This window comes from Siniperca chuatsi, linkage group LG14 (genome assembly GCF_020085105.1).
Source record: "Siniperca chuatsi isolate FFG_IHB_CAS linkage group LG14, ASM2008510v1, whole genome shotgun sequence".
Classification (NCBI taxonomy): Eukaryota; Metazoa; Chordata; class Actinopteri; order Centrarchiformes; family Sinipercidae; genus Siniperca; species Siniperca chuatsi.
In genome coordinates, this window is record NC_058055.1 from 9,272,377 (window position 1) to 9,287,667 (window position 15,291).

Sequence of the window (15,291 nt, forward strand, 5' to 3'; positions counted from 1 at the left end):
AGCATCAGGTACATTTCGCCCTGAAGGTACTCTCTATGACCAATTAGGATTTGTCACACAGTGAAAGCCTTAACATGGAGCAAAATGCAGCAAATTTCTGACAGGTCTCACTTGTCATATTTAGTCTAAAATGAATAGAAAATAAAACAAAAGGTTATACTACATGAACACCGTGGATAAACATTTTGGTATTCATATCACATTAAGAGGGTTTGACAACTGTAAAACAGTGTGATGTGAATTAGGATTGTGAGCCAAGATCAAGACAAAAACATGTTTTCCATTCTCTTCCTCACATATACTTAGATGTGTTTTTAGTGCGTGTGTGTACGTATATGTATGCAGGTATGTTTGTATACATGTAAGACATCTGGGTGCTGCAATGCATGACTGCAGAAGCGTCTGATGTCACTTTGGTCCCACTTCTGAAGCAAACATTTTACACTTAATTGGGGATTTTTTCAACTCGAAATAATGCCTTGCTAAAGGACAGCAGCTCTGATTACATCTCTGGCCCTAATCAGAAACCTATTGGTTCGTCATGCCTGGCTAACATTATTATCATGATACTATCAACTGACATTTCAATCCTGAAATACAAATACATTTCTAAGAGCTATAATCCTAGCTGTTACTTAGCATGACCTTAAAAAATTATTATACAAAGAAATGTACCTCATACCAATGCAGAGCCTATCCACGCCTTTACAGTAGGAGGTATTCATGTTTATTCGATATGGAACTATGGGATTGCATGTTTCAAATGAATGAGATATCCTGTCTGATGAAGGTATATCTTAACATTCAGTGAGCACTGAAGGGAAAAGGTTCAAATGAATTGGTATAGTATTACTAGGCTAAAGCTAGCCTATGCTTGCTGCTTTACACTCATTTCAATGCAAATAACATTTTTTTTTTATACATTTGTAGGGTACCTGAAGGACAAAACTCCCAATGCGGTAAGTGAGTGCTGAGGCAAAGTAACAGACTTTTAAAATGTCAGGTTGTCCCCTTGAGAAGACAGTTGAAAGAGGGGGGGGGAAGAAAAATTGTGGTTTTGTCATTTGATGTCACATGAGCCAAGCTTGCATAGCTTCACAAGGTTAATATGCCAGGGAATATCAATCAAGGGAAATTGTGACTTTCTGTCACATTCATATACATCAACCAGCAAGTGTCTGAGAGGCTTCACCAGAACTCACCCGCACTGTTCCAGAGGCAAATTATCATCTGCTGTACCTACTAAGACTGAATACTTCAAACAGTGCAAGAGGAGCCCGAATCAATTTTCACAAAGGGATAACAGGGTAACAGCAAGGGCACAAGTGGATGTTATTATATGATGATTATTCTAAGATTGAACAGTAACACACTCTATAAATCCTCTACATGGAGAGAAGGGGAGAAGAAAATCATGCAAAAATCCACCACAGCCCTGCTTCCGTTCCATTATTTTGCTGTCAACTAATTGAATCAAGAATATAATAAAAAGAATGAGATTCAGCAGGGGAAAATGCCCTTCAGGTAATCATTGCAAGAAGTGATTGTACTGTATACCATACTGTACATGTAACAGTTGAACAGTAATAAATCAAGCATACTGTAGTTGTTTGAGCAGTAGGTGAAAAAAGGTGAGCAAACCAGATTTGGCACTGCTCCTCACTTCTGATTTCTCTACAGCGCACATTTTCACATTTAGTGAAGTAATCTGAGTCCAAAAACAACAAAACTTCTGAGGCTTCATATGATATCCAATATCTTATCAGTGAGTGTCATCCTCTGATATTATCATAAGTTAGTTTAATTACTGTGTGGGAATGTCTTAAAGGCCTGATTTCTAATTTCTTAAGGGGAAATTTTTGCTCAGACAGAATCATTTCAATGACAAAACAAGAGTTAATTTCACAAAACCTTTTTTTTAGCACATTTGTATTGTGATCTATAATAAGCTACATTTAAAGGAATATATTTTGGGGGAAAAGGCTCACAGTGTTCACTTTCTTGCCAAGAGTTAGGTGAGAAGGTTGATACCACTCTTGCATCCGTCCATTACATATAAGACTACAGTAAGCAGCCGGTTAGCTTAGCTTAGCTCATAGACTGGAAACAGGGGGAAAGAGCTAGCCTGGCTCTGTCCAAAGGTAACAAAATGTGCCTACAAAAACTGAAGTGTAAAATCGACACACTGCGGTTTTATGTGCCAGACTATTCTTGGCCCAGCGCAGTAACAAGGTGGATTTTGCTAACTTTGGAAAGAGCCAAGCTAGTTGTTTCCTCTGGTTTGCAGTCTTTGTACTAACCTAAGATAACCAGCTGCTCATGTTGCTTAATATTTACCATACAGACATGACAGTAGCATCAATTTTCATCTGACTTTCAGCAAAATATTATGTATATTTAGAAAAATATTGAATTTTTCCTTTAAAGTATAGACAACTGGTCCTTGAAATTTGTTGAGATATATGTGTTTGTGTATGTGTGTGTTTGTGCTCTCTGCTGCATATACTTTTTAATTGTCCTGCTGGGGATGAATAAAATGTTTTTAATTGAACTGAAAGATTTTTGAGAGAAACTGGGTCTGGCCATGAAAGTAATGTGCATAATCATGTGCACAGTTTAAATAAGCCTCTGAACTAGCCCAGAATCTGCAGTAGTTTTCATCACATTCATAATTGCATGTTACATCTTACCTTGCCAAACTAAATTGAGTTTAAGAGCAATGAAATTAAAAGATAAAATAAAAATAAATCTTATCTTTCTATTATAGATACATTTGCAGGAGAAAAGGGACATACGAGGGCAGAGGAATAAAATTGCCTCTTTGCTAATGGATTTTGTAAGTGCACGGTTGCCTAGCAATTTTGAAGGGTTTCTCGCTGTTGATTTTCTTCAAGTTGTAGCAGATTATGAAGCACCAGCCTCTTAGCCTGCTTCACTGTGTAAATAATGACCTTTGAACTTAATGAAGAAAATACATCGGCCTCTCTTGGTCCTCCATTTTCAATCAATATCCATTACTCAAACTCTTATGGTAAAAACAGTAATAACAGAAGAGAGCTGGAAGTCCAGTAATATAAAAGGTCATATTGATTTACCTTATTGCAAAGATGACAATTTAACAGTTTTACTGGCATCATATACAAGTGAACAAGACATCTACTCACTAACAGCATGTTATACTAGATGGAGAGCAGTAATGTTGATTCTGTTTCTGCTGGTTCATCACTAGCCAGCTGAAGCAGCACATTCACTTAAATAGTAATCACAGAGAGGGAGACGGACTGCGGGGCGCCATACATCACAAGAGGACATGTATGAGGTCCAGAGAGATGGACCCATCACATGCTGGGAGAAAAATCGAAGATGGGTGGAGCAGATGGGTGTGTGAGTCAGCAGCATGTTTGATAAGGCTGCATTTAAGGGGAGCAGTTTGATAAAATGCAACAGAAATGGACGTGTCACTATCAAATATCCCCCTTGGAGAGCTGATGGGATGGATTACAGTACAGGAGACAGGGGGTAAGGACTCTAGATTTAGAAAACACATTTGTAATTAGTTGAAGATTTACAGCAGAGCTGGTTAGATCTATCCCAAGAGCAGAGCAAACAGGCACTAAAATTAGCTCTAAACAAGGAACTCTCAACTCCTGGTGGACTCCTAGGCAACAAGGCCTCTGAAGCTCACATTCATCAACAACTTTATTAAAAAAAACAGCTAAGCAGCAAAATGGACCTTGATACTTAATTTGTTCGCAAGTATCAGAACTTGTGTCTTGCAATATTAAAGTGAATCCATTAGATTTTCCCTCATTCAAATGATAATTTGAATGAAATGTGTGATAGATAAATACTGTATATTCTAACTCAATTTAGATAAATATATCTTTGGTGTTTTGGGCATAGACTAACTTTAATTTAAGACTAAGCCATCCTTCTCAGTGTGTGTTTCCTACTTTTCTCTTCTTGAAGGCTTGCCGTGCCAGGTAGCCTCTACAGGCAGCTTGGAACAGGGTTAGATTACGCTTGGTCTGCTCATCCCTCTGTTCCTCCAGCTTAGCCAAGGTGCCAGCTCTGAAGAACAACTAGAGAAAAACACAAACACACACACAAAATCAAATTAACTTATTAACAAAGGATCATGTAATGCTTATTTTAGCCAGGGGGAAATTAGATTTAGAGGCCCTGCTTTAGTGTGACGCACTAAAAACAGAACTGAGTTAAAAAGTAAATAAGTGCACTGAAGCAGTAAATCAATATGAAGCAGTGTAATCCATGGACAAGTGAGTCTTATCTAAGTGAGAAAGCTGGGATTTAGTTATTATCTCAGACAATCAGCCTTGTCTGTTTCTAATCTGGGCCAAAGGTAAAACACAGGTAAACAGCCAATAGAAAGCAGATCATGTCACGGCCTGTCTATACCTCAGAAGAATTAAGTACTGTGAATGCATTCCAGATATGATGGCAGCATGGATGATGGACTGTCTCCACCTAAGGTTTCTCTACACAAGTCACAGTGGTTTATAAATTGCCAATCCATATGTGATCTGTTAAGAAAGCAGAAGCTGGAAATGACCGAGCAGCTTCAGTAGTCTGCAAACTTGAGCTTGAGCAGAAGCTATTTGTCTTTCATCATCAGATGCAGGTAGTTACTTTCTTAAATGTATATAACTATGTTGTTTTTAGAAATCTTCCACTACCACTATCTCCACTGGCAGATTTTATCTTGTCAAAAGCTGTGAGTCCACTGCTATAAGGTTATTTGGGGCTGGTGTAATTGGCATGCAAGTGAGGCATGTTGCTAGGAAGCCACTGGAATGCTTTGTGAATGGCCAACTGTGCTTGTCTACTTCTGAGCCCATTTCACACTCCAAAGTGTGGCACCATGTGAAGCTGCCTCCAAACCATTCTTGTGTCATGTGTTTTAAAAGGGCCCTGTACAGTGTACATATCTGAGAGCATAAGTTCCACTATTTCGTATATTATTGTTTCCTTTGATTTCCTTCTTGGCTGATGGCCACTTTCCGGCTGATAGGATTAGACCTCAGTGTGCCAGGCAGTGTTTACTGTGATTACTTTACAACGGTCATGGTGAAAAACAAAGAGGGCCATCAGTTGTGAGAATTTGCTCTAATGACCTGAAAAGAAAGAGGGAATTACGGTCACATAGTCGGGCAGGGTAGAGACATGCCTCTCGGGAAGCCACTGGCTAAAAGACTGGAAGAATGGGCAAGGCTTGGCAACTCTCCAAAAAAGGATGGCAAACAAACCTCAAAGAGGGACAGGTGTAATGAAACACATACTCCCCCAGACAGCAAGTGTCTTTAAAAAAAAAAATTCCAAAGATAAAAAGAGCTGTGTACTGCTGTTCTGTGCTTAGAGCTTTAACAGGAGTGAAACTGGCAACGATTCACAGCAAAGGTTTATTGAATCATTTTAAAACTGTTTATTTGTTTGAGATAGCATTACTCACCCTACTCAGACCCATGTGGTAGCTGCTCTTCTCCAAATCCAAGGACTCCAGTAGCTCCTCCACAGCCTGGGAAAAAGCACACATGTACACAAACATACACACACATTTAGTCTTTCAACTGCTGGATCCAGTGGGAACTTCTACTGACACCGCAACACCTCAGTAGTCCACAGTTCCCCTAAGTTCCCATGCTGAACTAATGGTACAGTGCAGTTTCCCCTCTTCTCTCACATCCATTCCCGACTGGATTTTGTTTTGAAAGTAAGTCAGTAAGCATGGCAAAAGTTTGGCCCCTCAGAACCTCCCAACCCGAACCCCAAACCAGAATCCATCTGCTCCTGGCTTATTCCTCATGACCCCATGGTGGTCTTGGCCCTATTGCAGCTCTGACCACGTATAGCCTATGCAGAGGTACACCATCAGACAGCCTGGAGCCTCTCCCTGTCCATCTACCAGCCTTTGTATACTGTAGGTGTATTGTTGTCTCAGCCTCTTCTCTTTACTTGAGCCTCCAGCCTGAAAGACCACATCTAGATTACACCAGGAGAGGTTTGCCACGAGCACTGAGAAGCTTTTGTTTGCCAGTGTTTCCACAGAAACTCAGCCCCAATACACAGACACAGGGGGAAAGAGCTTTTCTCTCCCTTAACCCCATTCTTTCATTCTCTCTCTCTCTCTCTCTCTCTCTCTCTCTCATTCCTCTCTAGAAACAAACTTTTGTATTATATATTTTTCTCTTGCAGAGGACCAATGCACCACTGCACAGCACGCCATCATTGATATTTAACTTCTAAGAATAAAACTCACACCAAGCTTCTTCTCAAGCTTTTTTAGACAATCATTATTCATATATTTAAAACAAAAGCACTAAAGAGGGAAAGCACCAGTACTGTCAAAACAACATGGAAAAACCTTGGTGCTCCTTTGCCCAGATTACAAAAGATAATATAAGTACATCTACTTGAATGGTATTTTGTAGCTTTGAATGCAGTGAAACACTTTCTAAACCAGCATATCGATCTACCTCTTTAACAGGCATGATACTGATAAGGTTAAGTTGATTAGATCATTACAATGGCTCTGATGAATGAGGGTTTATTTCTCTGTCAGTTGGCTGCTGACAAATCAGGGGCAGATGTAATGAAGCTGCCTCTTCACAACATTAATCTTCACTGCGCTTGGCCACTGGAGGAGCTTTACATTTTCCTCTCTCGCTGATTGACTTACTCTCTTCTCGTCCTTCACAATGTAATTCCTCCCATGCTTCTTGGTGAGGTGCGGTGCCAGCACATCAAAGCGTCGTCGGAACTCAGAGAACACCATGTGATCGGGGTAACCTGTGAAGGTCAGTGTTGAATAACAACATTATATTCTGGGAATGTTTGAAGATTGTAAGAGATATTTTGGGAGAGAAAAAAACTGATTCTGGTTAGATTTCTTTTTCAAATACATTTGGACGAGGAGGTCTGTGTTTCTATGCCTCTCCTTAGTATGTGATTTAAGCAGTTACCTCACCTTGCCTGTGGATCCGGAGAGCATCAAGCAGCTTGGAGCCACGCAGCTGAGCACGGAGCAAGGCTACATCCAGCTGCATTAAGCCAGGATCTCCACTCTCCCCTTGAGCCTCACATTCCCCTCCTTTGAACAGGGATCCACTCAGAGCCTTGAGGGCATCTGCCTTGGGCAATATGCAGTGAACAAAGTGAATCCTGGACCTCCGCACCATGTCAAGGAGGGCATCCTGGAAAAGACAGAGGAGGGTTAGGGACCCTGGTAGGAACAGGCCAACAAGGCAATATCTTCCACTAATGTATCGACATGTAATCAGTAGCTTAACTTCTTTGCTTAAAACATCCGAATGATATACATGCTGCTTGGTTACAATATTACATTTAGTCAGAAACTTTAGCAAATTTGTGTTTTAAATACCCACATGCAGGTAAAATCTACCATCATAATTCTGTACAATGTGGTTGCCCGGCATTTAAGAACTCAGCAACTCTATGACAACACTGGAAGACAGATATTAAAAATTTGAGCCTTGAGGCTACCTTTAAGTGTGATTTCCATAATAAGGCTCATTGCCTTCAGTTTTTACTATTTTTGTTGAGCAATACACACATTTTCATATTGATTTTATGTCCTTGATCATCTAAAAGTTGTGTTCCCGGCTGCAAGAAGGGGCTATTCACATGTTACAATAAACAAGGTCTGGGAAATGTTTTTTGTTTTTTTAAATAAAATCTAAAAGTAATGATCCATAGGTACATGTTGGCTTTATAATGCCTCTATGAATACTATACAATGGGTTATTCTGGTATTGTTTGAAACAATTTTCTACCACAAAGTGTTGTTTAACCTCTCATCTGGTTGTTGCTAGTTTAATTTTAAGTACCCATTTTGTGGAGCATACAGCCCAGTATTCCTAGGAATTATTACACTGGGTGAGTCCACACTTCACAGCTAACATCCCTAACCATATCTTAACCATAATTTATTTGCCAGAACAATGCCATGTACAGGTATTGCAGAAAGCAAGAATGTTAAAAACACCCTGGCATTGGCGTAAAAAATGTTCTCTGTGAACATAATCCGGGGTTTTGCAGTATCATCCAATAACAACGTTCTTGTCAGGCAATAGGGTTGGAAGCAAAATGGCTGCAGAACTATTCTCGTGGCACACTAACACCAGGCCTAATATTTTCAAATCTATCTCTGGGGTGCAGCCCAAATACTGGCCTTCATCCCATCCATTTTATTTACAGCTACATTAAGCAATTTGTGACTGCTATAGTATAAGGTCCAAAGTACACTACAATAAAAATTCACAACTATGAGCCATATACTAATTACATCAACATGTTAGCAAAGCAAACAGGAACTGATTAATGAAAAAAGGAGCGGACTGGAATGTTGATTCTCAGTGTCCTTGGCAGTGCAGGCACATGACTCTCCTCTCACCACTTGAAGCTTTATCTGAATGCACAAGGACTTCTTCTTGATAGCAGCCACCCCTGTGGTGAAGGTCTTCCTCATGCTAGTGGCCCGTCGCAAGGACAGCTGGGAAACACCTTCGAGGCCTGCAATGGAACCGGACAGAACAGTGGCTCCACCTGCCCGGCTCATGAACAATGAGCTGATGATCTTCCTGCGAGAGACACACTGCTTCAGCCTAAAGTCTTGTGAAAATCCACTAAAGTAAAACTTCATGTGATACCCCCCCCCCCCTCCTCCCCATGAGTGTGATGCTTACTTCTGGGAGTCCTGCAGGAGGTTTGTAGCATTGGTAGAGGCAGGATTCTGCTTGGCATAGTTCAGCCACCCACAGGCATCGTACTCCACCCAGTCAGTCCCGTGACTGTGGCCCAGCAGGAAATGATTATCCTTCTCACTCTTCAAGAGGAAAGTGTGACCTGATGTAAATGTAGGAGGTAGTGTGAGATTCCCTGGCTCATTGCACATATGCAGAGAGATGACAAAAATGATCATTCTCCCTCAGGAGTTTAGGAAAATGTTTATACAGTCTGCATGAAAGGTTTAAAGGTCCAGTGTGTAACATTTAGAAGGAGCTTTTGGCAGAAATGTAATATAATATATATAAGTATGTTTTCATTAGTGTCTAATCACCTGCAAATAAAAATCGTTGTGTTTTCATTACCTTAGAATGAGCCGTCAGAGGGAGGCTACCATGTTGCACTGCCATGTTTCTACAGTAGCCCAGAGGGACAAACCAATCACTGTCTCTAGATAGGGCTGTTCACGGTTTTCGCGAGTTTCGCGGCCACTGTAGTTTCTCCTACACGCTTGGAACGGGAGCGTGAGGTGAGCAGTATTCAAATGGTTGCAAACTGCAATTTGACAACTAGATGCCACAAAATCCTACACACTGGACCTTTAAAGCAAGCTGATTCATCTTGTCTTGATTACTCTGTACAGTCTGTCACAGACCTACATAAACTTTACTGATACAGTGATAATAAAAGACAATCTGTTCTCATCCTAGTTGTTCGCGGACCTCGTTATTCTGTCCATGCAGTTTTAGTGTGAAATGTTTAAATCCATGGTAGTGTACTACCATAAATAATTCAACCGTCTGACTCAAACATGATGTGGTAGACTATCAAAGAGATATGGGTGATAAACTAGAGAGAAAAGCTCAAATCGGGCCTATATACAGAGTATGAATGAGAAGCTTTCAGATGTTGTTTTGGAAGGCTGACACTTTGCTCTTTATTTTTCTAGAATTCTTGAGTTCTTTTATGAGAATTTTTATAAGCTGTAACCTTGGCAAGTAACAGTTGTCAAGGTTGCCAACAACATACATAGAAAGGATTTCTATGACTCATCTACATGATACTAGTGAAACTGTCAGTGCTTTGTGTATTACTGTATATCAATATGAAGACCCCATTCTCCATGATACAATATAGTATACTATGACACAAAAGGGGAGTCTTCACTGGAGGACTGTAGTCTTGTTAAAAATACACGGTGAAATGTCTAAAATTAAACCTACTGTGAAAGAGAGAGTAAACAATGATTCTGCTCTCGCAAATGATCACAGATTCATAGAATGCGTGCCATGCTTTGTATTAGCTTCAAGCCTGAGTTTATGTGCTCATTTGTGTGTGTGTTTGTCATCTCCTTGCCTTTACTCTCGCCCTCAGCAGGTCCGTAGTAGCTAAAGAGACGTCCCAACAGGGTTTCCTCTGATCCCCCAGGCTGCAGCGCCTCCTCCTCCATCAGCCACAACAGGCCCCGTGCTTCATCTGTTCGTACTGTCCGTACCTGTCAAATTAACACATATACACACATAGACACACAGGCACAAAGATCCTTAGTGCAATCCTAGCCTGGACACAAAATGTTCTGTTTCACATTTAGCTATGTAATAGGAACACACTGATGTATCAGAGGTTATTTCATTCTTCATTGTTTACCCACCTCCTGGGTACAGAAAAAGCAAGATTTTGCTATTCATGAGAGATTCAGAAAAGTATCCTTCAAATGCTGAGTGCTGGCCTCTATAGTCAGTGTTTCCTTAAATATTCTGTTCTACGACATGTCAGTAAAAGTAATGTGCTGTACTGTATGTTTTCCCAGTACGAGCCAGTTGTGACAGGCCCGATAGTAATACTAACATCAGAAATTAAAGTTTCAAAAGCATTTGTGGTCTCTGCACCCTCCAGCAGTTGCTGTGATAATGGCATCATCAATTTAGCGTTTTTTTTGTTTAATCGAAATGGAAACAAAAAGGAGTTCATGAATACAAAGAGTGGCGGGGGAGAAGGGATTAAAAAGTAATACAATTAGTATTACAATTAGTGTGAACACAGAGAAGAAAATAAAACCCACTCCAGCATCAATAATCATGGAATAAGTGTAGGAAAGGTCTTGTGACAGGTAAATGTGACTTGAATGGGCAGTGCAGCTTTCCGTTCATATTTCATAGTCCTAAATTTGAATGATGCACTGTTTGTCCTAAGACACTGAGAATAAGCCACTATTGTTTTATGGATAACAATGAGCTCCAGGGAGAACGATCCCCACACAGAGGCAGCCGGCTTGGTTAGCATGGCGAATGTCTGAATCCACCCAGGGAACTTGGGAACCAAACTCACAAAACCAAAAACTGTTTTAGCAGCTATCTGGAAGTTACACAGGAGACATCCTTATCAGCAGTGCACACTACACTGACTTTAAGTACAACACGGAATATCAGTTTGGAGGAGACATATGACAACTATGAGGCTTGCAATGAATTGAGCATTAAGGCTGTTTGTGATAACGGACATCTGAGCTACAATAGGAGAAAAAAATATCTGGGAGTAAAGAAAATCTTTGAATCAAAATGTCTTCTCATTCTAAGCAGCAGATCTTTAGAGTTGACTTTAGAAATTACTTTGAAGAATCAGTGTTTTTTTGACATTGCCATTAGAGCAGGGACCCTTTAAAAAGTAAAGCACTCAAACCAAACACACTGCAATTATACCCAAGTGATCTATGACTCTCTAAACTCTGCCATTTCTGTTTCCATGGTGCAGATCACAGGCTGCAAAGGCCAAACATTGATTTTCTTTCTTGAAGTCAATTCTCTAACCTTTCTTTTCCTGCTCCTACCCTCTCTTTCGAGCCTCTGCCAAACAACACCTTTCAATATTTAAAAACTCACATAAAGAAAACTTCTAATGCTAAAAGATGATATTCATTGTTGAATAAAAAAAGGGTGCCCAGAGATTACCATGTGAAAATAGATCATGAAAGTGATGCAAGTCCCTGAGGTGTTCTGAGATACATTCAGAGGCAAGTTATTATACCAACACCCCATTTATTTATGCATGAAAATTTTAAGAAACTCAGGAAAGAAATGAAGACAATAGACACGTTCAAACATTGAACTTACCAGCGCTTGGCTTGAGGCTTGGTCTACCACTGCTACAGACAGAGATGTGCTGGGCTCTGTCTCATCTAAAGCAATCTCTATGTTCTCCTGAAGGAAGACAGGCAGATTGACAGACTCCTTAATGAATTGTGATGATGCTAAATAAAAGACAAACTTTTTTACAGGAGAAACTGAAAAAGGAAATCTGTTTAGATTCTTTTTTTGGAATCAAATTTTAAAAAGCCATTCAGGGATTGACATAGGTTTCAGCATGCTAGGCAGCTTGGAGCCCAGGGGTAATATCTTTCTATGGACACAGCAGACAAATATGTTTAATTTAGAGGGGCCTGATATTCATGAAATTGTAATGTAGATGATGAGGAATAAAACAGTTCTTCCCACTGTCCCTTTTCAAGCACCTTTTCCAGGAACCCAGGAAACTATGGAACCACAGTTTGACTGTAAGAACCTACTTCCTGTTTTGGTCGTATCTCCCTTCCCTAAAAAAAAACATGATCTTGAGGTAGTAGTTTTAGATTACCCAGGAACTGTGGAGTCTGCAGGACTGAACATTGTTGACTGGGCCAACACAACCCTGATCCCATGCTGTCAACATCACAATTTGGTAATACACCACAAGGAGTCACAGATAGGGCTGCAACGATTAATCAATTAGTTGATGAACAGAAAATTAATCTGCAGCTATGTTGATAATCAATTAATCATTTCAGTCATCTTTCAAGCAAAAAACCAAACATTTGCTGTTTCCTCAAATTTGAGTATTTATTTGTGATACATGATAGTAAACTGAATATCTTTGGGTTTTGGACTGTTGGTCTGAAAAAACAAGACATTTGAACATGTCACCTTGAACTTATACGGGCATTTTTCACATTTTTCTGACATTTTACAGACAAAACGATTAAGCGAAAAATTGTCAGATTAATTGATGATAAAAATAATCGTTAGTTTCAGCCTTGTCTCAGGTACTGGGCATTCTCCAGATGAGACAGAGGAGACCAGTGCTGGTCCCACAACTATGCACACAGATTCAAGTCATCCAAGTCATTTAAAATGCTGATTCCCCTTTATGATGGCAGGGTGGCTCTGCCCATGCACCTAGTGAAGGTGCAGGCAGCCATAATAGTTCCGAAGATTTTTATGGATATTGAAATGAAAAAACAATGGCATATTAGATGTAAGAAAACTAAAAGCCACAACAAATCTATTATAATAACAAGAACGTTTGGCATTTACGAAGATAGGTAAATGGAAACCCTAAAAGATTTCATTACTGCTGCAGATAACATTTCTGGAATAAAGTGGAAATAAATATACTAAATTACCTTCACCAGAGCAAAACAGGCGTGCAGCAGCTCACAGTGACAAAGTGCAGGCTGCACTAGAAATGTGGGAAAATGTTGGCAGTGCTAATAGTATGGCCGTGACAGATGCCAGTGTTCGAGTTGACTGTGTTTATGAAGTAGCCTGAATGATTTTTGTTCTCTGCTGTGGAGAGTCAACGTGCAGAGGAAATACAAAAACTATCCACACAGTTGCAGCACTCAACAGCATTTAATTAAAAAATATAAAGGATATGCCTGTTGTGTGTATCACAGTTTAACCTGCCCATCACTGCCATTGTTGATACTGTGCGCTGTTTTAAATGAGTTTGACCCAGTTTTCACAGCTTCTTATATTTTCAAGATGCACTGACAAGAGAGAATTACACTACACTGATTTATGCAATACTTCATTTCGCTCCAATTCCCTTTCTCCCAGGCAGGGGATGTGGGTGGGAATGTGGGTGGGAAATCACAGGATCCTTGCTCACAGTATTAAAAGTAATATAATGAGGATTTCTGCTTAACTTTGGTGTGCTATCAGCCGAGTTTTGAATAAGAAGGATATTTCTGAGATTAGAGTTGGGACAGCAGTAATGGATGAATATATTTATTTTAGTAAAGAAAGAAAAAAAAAATCTTTAATATCTATCCTTAAAAATTCTTAGGGATGACTGTGCCCAGTTATTGCGGTCCAGCACTGCAAGACAGAACTCAAAGGAGAAGGGAAGAAGAGTAGTTCCTTCATCAGGGAGCAACACCACTGCTGTGCAGCTGGGCGTGCCTCCCAAAGGCAGTTGTGAGTGACTTTACTTTGATCTCGGCAGAAGAGGTGAAGACTGGCATCACTAATGAGAAGGTCTAACACATGAACTACTTTGGCTTGTCACAGTTTGTGACAGGTGGGAGGGATAGTATATCTGATGTGTGAACACATACACTATTGGAGTTGATATATGTGAGAGAAAGCAGCAGACAAAGGGAGAGAGAGAAAGGGGTAGGAGGAAGAAGGAGACAATGAGAATGAGGCTGTATGTATGCGCGGTGCATACTACGTCACACATCCTTACCTCTTTGTATCTCTCCAGCTCCTGAACGAAGGTACGCTGATAGAAGAGAGTATGCAGACGTTCTTGAGTGTAGTTGTGGTATAGGTCCTCAAAGGTTGCGGCGCATTCGCGCTTAGCCAGCCTGGGGTTTTGAAAGCCTGGTGTGTCCACAATGAGCAGAGAGCACAGGGAGTTCTGGCTGGATTTCAAGGCCCTGAAGCATACAGGGCAAACACACACGCACATATACACAAACATTAGCACTGTGATACTCAAGACAACATTTTATTGATTACATTGACTGCATATATCTCCTATCTAACATTAGCTCTCTTCACCACATCCTCACTAAACATAATCATTATTCTATCTTAAACCCCCAAAAACCACGGTAATGTAAAATCTTATTCAAGATGCCAAGATTTAGAAAGCTATCAAATATGTCAAGCTGAATTAAAGGTATTTATTAAATGATGCACATGGCATCTGCACGTTTCCTTTATATACTAGTGCTGCCAAAAGCATGACATCTTCAATTTGATACAGCTTCAGTAAAGTATTGGATCAAAAATACTAACCGGTTTATTAAAGAAATGAGGCTAGTGAAGAGTTCAGAGTAAAGCCCAGATGCCATGGCCTCTAAACACTCCATGGCTGTAGCCTTGGATCCTGGTATGAGAAGCAGCCAAACACAAAACAAATCAGAAATAGTTCACAACACTATTTCCATCAACAAATAACATGAGAACCAGGTGAATTAAAAGAAGAAATATTTTGAGCTGAAAAAAGCTAGAATAAAACGGTCATTACATTTGTTTCTAAAAGGATGTACAATAGCATCATATTTGCACATATTATGCCCAAAGGCATTCAAACTGGGTCTGAAATTGTCTCTGTAAAGCAATGTCATTTAGGACTCAGGTGTTTTCTGAATTGGTCAGATCAAACAGCGCATACTCATGTCTATGCCTAGCAGCAATGGCCACCTGTTAAACTCTCCTAATTAATTCCACTATCACACAAAATAGTTTATGGTGACAGGGGGAT

General features: G+C 40.0%; 1 protein-coding gene and 1 long non-coding RNA gene across 19 annotated transcripts in view; one reads left to right on the forward strand and one right to left on the reverse strand.

The window, feature by feature from the left end:
• The window catches only part of LOC122888075 (unconventional myosin-XVIIIa-like), a 63,922-nt gene that overhangs the window by 25,940 nt on the left and 22,691 nt on the right, over nt 1–15,291 (reverse strand). For all 18 annotated transcript variants that reach the window (XM_044222029.1, XM_044222026.1, XM_044222018.1 and 15 more), the window contains 10 exons: nt 14,823–14,913; nt 14,266–14,458; nt 11,874–11,960; nt 10,120–10,258; nt 8,724–8,883; nt 8,432–8,618; nt 6,986–7,211; nt 6,698–6,807; nt 5,471–5,536; nt 3,954–4,082 (listed from right to left, as the gene is read on the reverse strand). In XM_044222029.1, the coding sequence (XP_044077964.1) occupies nt 3,954–4,082; nt 5,471–5,536; nt 6,698–6,807; nt 6,986–7,211; nt 8,432–8,618; nt 8,724–8,883; nt 10,120–10,258; nt 11,874–11,960; nt 14,266–14,458; nt 14,823–14,913 (1,388 nt within the window). The remainder of the gene's footprint in view (nt 1–3,953; nt 4,083–5,470; nt 5,537–6,697; nt 6,808–6,985; nt 7,212–8,431; nt 8,619–8,723; nt 8,884–10,119; nt 10,259–11,873; nt 11,961–14,265; nt 14,459–14,822; nt 14,914–15,291) is intronic.
• LOC122888078 lies at nt 6,678–8,535 on the forward strand. The gene is made up of 3 exons (XR_006380650.1): nt 6,678–6,815; nt 7,119–7,243; nt 8,407–8,535. It is a non-coding gene; the product is annotated as an uncharacterized LOC122888078 (long non-coding RNA).